Raw genomic sequence first — 7596 nt, forward strand, 5'->3', positions numbered from 1 at the left:
TAGCGACCGAAATGGGAAATAATATAAAACTAAAATGAACAGCTCACATTGCATTTATACTGAAAGATTCCATTGGTTGAGTGAAAACCTGAGTGAGTGGAACAGCAGCGGTGGACGGTTTGGTGGCGGGAAGAAGCGTGTGCACCCAGCTGCAGTGAGGAGGAACCCCGTGGACAGGCCACTCAACACTCCGGGCCTTCTACCTGCCACAGCTCCCACAGTCACGTCACGGGACTGTCTCAGCACATGTCCCCGGGGGAGGCAGGCGTCCCTGCCCGGCCTCACTGGAGGGAGGGGGCTCCCCTGGGCCTTGGGGTTGGCTGTGGGGAGACGGGGCCTGGCCCCCTCTCCTGACTTCTCACCCAGTGCTCTTGAAACACCAGCGACCGCGCCATGGTCCATTACATTGGACCGAAGCTCCGACGGCTTGCAAAGCACATTTTTCTGAAGAGCTGTTATAAAGGTCTCATTGCTCAAGGGTAATCTAGCAAAACCGCCAAGCCCACCCTCCCTCTCTCCCCTCCCTAGATGCCCGGACTTGCCAGGGCAAGGAAAAGGGAGAGCTGATTCCAGGAGTAACTGCATCCAGCCCAGAGCTGTTTGGAGGATACATGGAAGGTTCTAGAAGAGGCAAGGGCACCCCACAGGGATGATCTGGGGTAGCACTCCAGAGCCCATCCCCCCATCCTCTAGCTCTCCCTCTGCTGCCCACCAGCCGGAGAGCTGGGAGTGGTGCTCTGCCTCCCTGTGCCTCAGTTTCCTCATGGGCTCTGCCTCAGAGGCTGGTGGTGACGTGAGGCCCTGGGGACAGTGCTCACGTGTGTCAGGAACTGTACCCACAAAAGCGAGCAAAATGGGCAGCAATCCCTACCCTTATATCTGGGGTACAGTGAACACTCCGCCGGGCCATTAGCCCCCAATTAGATCAGACCTTTGCCAACCAGTCACCTATTTGCTGGCATCGGGCATGGCCTTCCCGGGGCTTTGACGGTGGCTGACACCTACCACCGTGATGTTCTGCCAACCGGCAGCCCCGGTACACACAGTGTGCTGCCAGCTTGGGCCCTGGACACACTCGATGTCCAGGCGGTGCTCCCGCCAGCCTGCGCCCGCCCCGCACGCCTGTCAACGGGAGGGCCATGTGTTTTGCATCAGCAGCGAACTGGGCCAAAGTTTAGTCAATCAGACGTTGTGTAAGGGCTGGCAAGGGGTCGGAGGCCTCCTGGCACCCCGCGGCCGGCTGTTCAATGATTATCTCCCCGGGGCGGGTCGTGGGGAGCCGGTCCAAGGCGAAGCTGACTGTGGCCCCGAGCCAAAGGCCTGCCCCTGACGTCAGAGGCGAGCCTCCGGGTGGGGCCGAAGGGCAGGCCCTTGCCTCTCGGTGGCATTTAAAGCCGGTGCTGCTGCCACCGGACACCAAACACCGCCTTCCCCCCTGAAAGCAGGCTCACCAGCGGGAAGAGCCCAAAAGCAAGCCTTGGATCTCTGGTCGAGATCGCCAGAGAGAAGGAAGGTAGGCCGGGCTTTTGAACTTACCTCGCTAAAAACCACCGAGGCAAGGCGAACTCGCTTCCTTATCCTACAGCCACGCCTGTCTGCGGCGAGCGCCGGACACAGCCAGGACCCGGGCTGGAGGGCATCGGTTCTCGCTCACGTTCAGGAAGCCCATGCTTGCTGTTTCAGGGAACCCCAGTGTCCGAGGCCCTCAGCGTGACTCCGCAGCAATGCCTCCTCAGCTCCCCAACGGCCTCAACTTCTCGGCCAAGGTCGTCCAGGGCAGCCTGGACAGCCTGCCCCAGGCGGTGCGCGAGTTCGTGGAGACCAACGCCAGCCTGTGCCAGCCCGAGTGCATCCACATCTGCGATGGCTCCGAGGAGGAGAACATGCAGCTGCTGCACGAAATGGAGGAGCAGGGCACCATCAAGAGGCTGAAGAAGTACGACAACTGGTGAGTGAGCCCCAGCCCCAGCCCCCCGCCCCAAGGTGGTGGTGGTGGGGAGAGGTGGATGAAGATAGAGGGGTAGGGGGTTTGCAGGCTTTCGAAAGATGTAATAGAACCATAGAGACTTTAACGTAATGACACTGGTAGTGCCCAAGTCTTCAAGGAGATAGCCTATGCAAACAAATGCTCTTCGCAAATTAGACACCGGGTAAAAGTGGAAGTCGGACCGTCCCTGTCCTCCCAGACAAGCTCACAGTCTAGTAAATGGCTCCTTGACTCTGACAGCGGGTGTGGCGGTCACATCTGCAGAACATCACCAGCGCGTGGCACCTGCTAGGTGCAGGGAGGACACGAGGATGGGCCAACGGGTCCATTCCCACGTGACGCTTGGCTGAGAGGACCCTGCACACAGACGCATTCAGAACAGCTGCACTTCCCCTCAGCCCTCACCTGTGTGTTTTGATTTTTGCAGCTGGTTGGCTCTCACTGACCCCAGGGATGTAGCCAGAATCGAAAGCAAGACGGTCATCATCACCCGAGAGCAGAGAGACACAGTGCCCATCCCCAAGAGCGGCCTCAGCCAGCTGGGCCGCTGGATGTCGGAGGAGGACTTTGAGAAAGCGTTCAATGCCCGGTTTCCGGGGTGCATGAAAGGTACATGGCGCGTTTAGTTGACGGGCAGAGTGTCCGAAGCCTTGTATTATGTCTGTCTGAACCGTCACCTTACCGCGATGGGAACTCCGGGGCCTCAGAGGTCCCTAAACGCCATACGTGAAATGGGCAGCGTATTGAAGTGTACATCTTAGTTTTAGATTTACAAACGGAAAGGAAAACGTTTTCCAAGCAAGGGGGAACCCAAATTGCACATTTATGAAAATGCCTTTGTTTTGGGGTTCTCTCCGCTGTACAGTGGGCTCCCGTGACCTGGGGGTCCGGGGGCGGGCAGGGAGTGGCGTGATTGGAGGAAAGCAGCGATGGTTGGGAGTAAGTCCAAGGCCCGTTCTCATGGCTCACCCCCCCCCCCCCCCCCCCCGCAGGTCGCACCATGTATGTCATCCCCTTCAGCATGGGGCCCCTGGGCTCGCCTCTGGCCAAGGTCGGCATCGAGCTGACGGACTCGCCCTACGTGGTGGCCAGCATGCGCATCATGACGAGAATGGGGACGCGCGTCCTGGAAGCTCTGGGGGACGGGGAGTTCGTCAAGTGCCTCCATTCCGTGGGGTGCCCCCTGCCTCTGAAAAGTAAGCATGTTGTTTCAAAACCAAAAGCTAGAATGTCTGAAAGGAAGCTCAGCCTTCAGACCCGGGTGCATCCTCCGGGGCCCGGCAGGTGGGCCCCGCTGACAGCCATGTCCTCCGCAGAGCCGCTGGTCAACAACTGGGCCTGCAACCCCGAGCAGACGCTCATCGCCCACCTCCCCGACCGCAGGGAGATCATCTCCTTCGGGAGCGGCTACGGCGGCAACTCCCTGCTGGGGAAGAAGTGCTTCGCACTCAGGATGGCCAGCCGGCTGGCCAAGGAGGAGGGCTGGCTGGCCGAGCACATGCTGGTAAGGCGCGGGGGGTTCTGAGCGAGCAAGGTCGGGGCAGGTTCAGGGCGGGTGCTGGCCAATACAGATGGCCTTCCAGGGCCCGCCGGGCCAGGCCCAGACACCCAGGCCAGGCAGACTCGGAAATGCCATCGGTAGTTACGAATGACTTGCGGCTGCTCCCTTTGAAGGACATCAAACACACCCAGGCCCGTAGACATCATTATGCAAAATGTTTGTTTTGAAAATCTGAAGAAATAGAAATCAGGGACCCACCCTTTGGGGGCTTCTAGGCACACTCCGAGGCTGAAGTACGGGCCAGGGAGCAAAGGAAAAGGAAGGAAGGAAGGAAGGAAGGAAGAAAGGGAGTCAGGAGGACGTTGTCTCTGCAGATCCTGGGCATCACCAGCCCCCAGGGCCAGAAGAAGTACTTCGCGGCCGCGTTCCCCAGCGCCTGCGGGAAGACCAACCTGGCCATGATGAACCCCAGCCTGCCCGGCTGGAAGGTCGAGTGTGTGGGTGACGACATCGCCTGGATGAAGTTCGACCAGCAAGGTGACTCTCGCTCGGGCCTGCCTGCTGCTCACAGGGGACTTTTACCTTTAAACCATGCCAAGGGCCCCTGAGTTCATGCTGCCCAGGTTTTTAATTTGGTGATTTCAGACCTGGCAAAGGCTAAGAAATATGTATCCTCTGCAAGCAAGTCTCTCACTTACTATCAAACCTGGGTTGAAATGGGACCCCATGAGGCTGTTGGTTTATAGGGTTCATATGTTAAAGTAGTACTGATGGAAAACTGAGGAGCAGCTTTGGGTGAGAAAAGAGAAATACGTTCGAAGGCGGAGGGGAAAAAGAGTCGGGAATTTGGCCAGGTCTCAGAGCACAGGGACGCTTTGCGTGGGGCTCACTCTGACATCTCGGGTTCACACTCTCCAGGGAACTTAAGGGCCATCAACCCAGAGAACGGATTTTTTGGTGTTGCTCCCGGAACCTCTGTGAAGACCAACCCCAACGCCATCAAGACCATCCAGAGGAACACCATCTTCACCAACGTGGCCGAGACCAGCGACGGCGGCGTCTACTGGGAGGGCATCGACCAGCCGCTGGCCCCTGGGGTCAAGGTCACCTCGTGGAAGAACAAGGACTGGACTCCCGGGGACGGTGAGCCCCCCGGAGGCCCCGCGGCCCCCAGCCCCGGGTGCTCCGTGTTTGGGCTGGACACTCAGGGGCCTCTCCTTTCTACCTGCTGTAGAGGAGCCGTGTGCCCACCCGAACTCGCGGTTCTGCACCCCCGCCAGCCAGTGCCCCATCATCGACCCTGCCTGGGAGGCTCCAGAGGGCGTGCCCATCGAGGGCATCATCTTCGGAGGGCGCCGGCCTGCTGGTGAGGCTCCCTGCACCCTGGCTGGGCGGGTCTGTGCAATCGCTCCTGTCCTATGTATGACCGTGTCAGAGGGTGCCCCCGAGGCCAGCTTCCTTTCCCCTCGTCTGGGGTGACTGGCAAGCCTCTGGCCACGAGCCTTTCTGGGCCCAGGACCTCAGGGAGCTTTATCCTCTTCCTTCGGCTGCGGGCCTCCGTGGTGGCACTGCGCCCATGCTGCCCCCGGGCTCTGGGGCACGGTTAGCAGATAAGGAAGGTGCTGCTCTGCCTCCTTTCCATTTGTGAGACGACAGTGCCGGCCGAAGGGTCTGGGTGTCAGCGTTGAGGGCACATCTTTTTTTTTCCGCTACAGGTGTCCCTCTGGTCTATGAAGCTCTCAGCTGGCAGCATGGAGTGTTTGTGGGGGCGGCCATGAGGTCTGAGGCTACAGCAGCCGCCGAGCACAAAGGTAAACCCAAGTCCAAATCTGCAGCCACCGGGATAGGGAGGGTGCTCTCTTCCCCGCTCTGCGACTCTCTTCCTGTCTCTCTCTCCTGTCTCTGTGCTCCTCTGTGTCTCTGTGCTCCTCTGTGTCTCTGTGCTCCTCTGTGTCTCTGTGTTCCTTTGTCTCTGTGTTCCTCTGTGTCTCTGTGTCTCTATGTTCCTTTATGTATCTGTGCTCCTCTATGTCTCTGTCTCCCCCCCTTTCTCACTCTCTTTCTCTCTCTCTCTCTGTCTTTGTTTTTATGTCCCTGTGTCTCTCCTGTTTCTGTCTGTCTCTCCTGTCTTTGTCCGTCTCTCTGTTTCTCTATCTCTGTCTCTCTTGTCTCTGTCTGCCTCTGTGTCTCTCTTCTTGTCTCTCCTGTCTGTGTTTCTGTATGTCTCTGTGTCTCTCCTGTTTCTGTCTGTCTCTCCTGTCTCTGTCTGCCTCTGTGTCTATGTCTCTCTGTCTCTCTCCGTGTGGAGAGAGGAGCCGAGCGTGCTGATGTCAGCTGTCAGTACTGTCCTATGGGGCCTCAGTGACTGACAGGGCCCTTCTGTGTCAACAGGCAAAGTCATCATGCACGACCCCTTTGCCATGCGGCCCTTCTTTGGCTACAACTTTGGCGAGTACCTGGCCCACTGGCTCAGCATGGCCCAGCGCCCCGCGGCCAAGCTGCCCAAGATCTTCCATGTCAACTGGTTCCGGAAGGACAAGGACGGCAGGTTTCTCTGGCCCGGGTTCGGGGAGAACTCCCGGGTGCTGGAGTGGATGTTCCACCGGATCAACGGGGATGGCGGCGCCAAGCTCACGGCCATCGGCTACGTCCCCACCGAGGAGGCCCTGAACCTGAGCGGCCTGGGCGACATCAACATCAAGGAGCTCTTCGACATCTCCCGGGAATTCTGGGAGAAGGAGGCGGAGGACATTCAGGCCTACCTGGAGGAGCAGGTGAACGCCGACCTCCCTCATGAGATCCGGAGGGAGGTGCTGGCTCTGAAGCAGAGAGTCAGCCAGATGTAGGGAGAGCCGGGGCCGCACCCTCGCACCCCCTCCCGGTCCGCGAGGTGTGCTGGGCTTCCCAACCCGCGGCCGCCCGCCGCCCGCAGTGACCACACCCCTGAGCCTTTCCAACAACACACGTTAATTGTTTAGACACGACCGCAGGTACTGGCTAGTCACTAACGAGATCGGGGAGGGGAATCCTAGCACGTCTCCCAAATTCACGATTCCGTGCACGTTTGCTCAATCTTCAGGATACTCAGGCCTTTAGTCATTGTCACTGTAGCTATCAGTTAGCAGGAATGCACAGAAAACAATACTTGAGCTGTATATACGTGTATATGTGAGTGTGTGTGGTGTGCTTGTGCGTGTGTGTTTATGTACTGTTATCTAAAACGTATTTAATACCTTTGGAAAAAATCTCGGGCAAGATTACCTACTAGTTGTTGCTAGACAGAAATGTTGCTTTATTATTAATATGTGTGTTTAAATTATTTTTATATACAGTTGTTCCTTACCTTTGCATCATTTCACCTTTTCTCTGAACATGTCTTGGAAAATTACAAAATAAACGTTTATAGAAAGGTGGATTTGTCTGCTTGGTTTTTTAAAAATTTGAACCACCGAGGAGAGAAGACTCAGATCTCAAATCCCCTCCAAAGCACGTGGGGTATCAGGGGGGTGATTTGGGGGATGGAGGGAGCAGAGAATGTCACCCAGAAGGAAGAGGGGGTTTTCTTTCTTTCTTTTTTTTTTTTTTTAAATATATATTTTATTGATTTTTTACAGAGAGGCAAGGAGAGAGACAGAGCTAGAAATATCAATGAGAGAGAAACATCGACCAGCTGCCTCCTGCACACCCCACACCGGGGATGTGCCTGCAACCAATGTACATGCCCTTGACCGGAATCGAACCCGGGACCCTCAAGTCCCCAGACTGACACTCTACCACTGAGCCAAACCAGCTTTGGCAAGAGGGGGTTTTCTGAACCAACCACTGGGCAGGGTCTGAAGCCACTAGTTAGTGCTCTGTAGCGCTTCCATAAGCTTGAGGTGGGTCTCATGTACCTGGAACAGGAGCATTAAAAATGTGCTTTTTGACAAAAACATGGGTCTGGGGGCTTGGCCTCCCACGAGAATGATACCAGAGCCAGTTTCACAGGCTTGTGAAATAAACTCTCTTCTGAACAGGGCTTTTCTCAATGTCATGTCCAGGGAAGGAGAGGAGAGAGGAAAGGGTCCCTCGGCAGGAGCAGCCAAGGGTGTCTCTGTGGTGCAAGCAT

At 57.0% G+C, this 7596-nt stretch overlaps 1 protein-coding gene across 1 annotated transcript; it reads left to right on the plus strand.

The window, feature by feature from the left end:
• The first annotated feature begins 1356 nt into the window (after positions 1 to 1356).
• Positions 1357 to 6901, plus strand: PCK1 (phosphoenolpyruvate carboxykinase 1). The gene is made up of 10 exons (XM_036418813.2): positions 1357 to 1513; positions 1684 to 1948; positions 2415 to 2596; positions 2980 to 3183; positions 3304 to 3491; positions 3863 to 4025; positions 4407 to 4631; positions 4723 to 4854; positions 5204 to 5299; positions 5880 to 6901. Exons 2-10 carry the CDS (start codon positions 1725 to 1727, stop codon positions 6332 to 6334), a joined length of 1869 nt encoding a protein of 622 aa, XP_036274706.1. The 5' UTR covers positions 1357 to 1513; positions 1684 to 1724; the 3' UTR covers positions 6335 to 6901.
• The last annotated feature ends 695 nt before the right edge of the window (positions 6902 to 7596 follow it).

The sequence above is a fragment of the Pipistrellus kuhlii genome, unplaced genomic scaffold (assembly GCF_014108245.1).
Source record: "Pipistrellus kuhlii isolate mPipKuh1 unplaced genomic scaffold, mPipKuh1.p scaffold_m20_p_6, whole genome shotgun sequence".
Taxonomy (NCBI): domain Eukaryota; kingdom Metazoa; phylum Chordata; class Mammalia; order Chiroptera; family Vespertilionidae; genus Pipistrellus; species Pipistrellus kuhlii.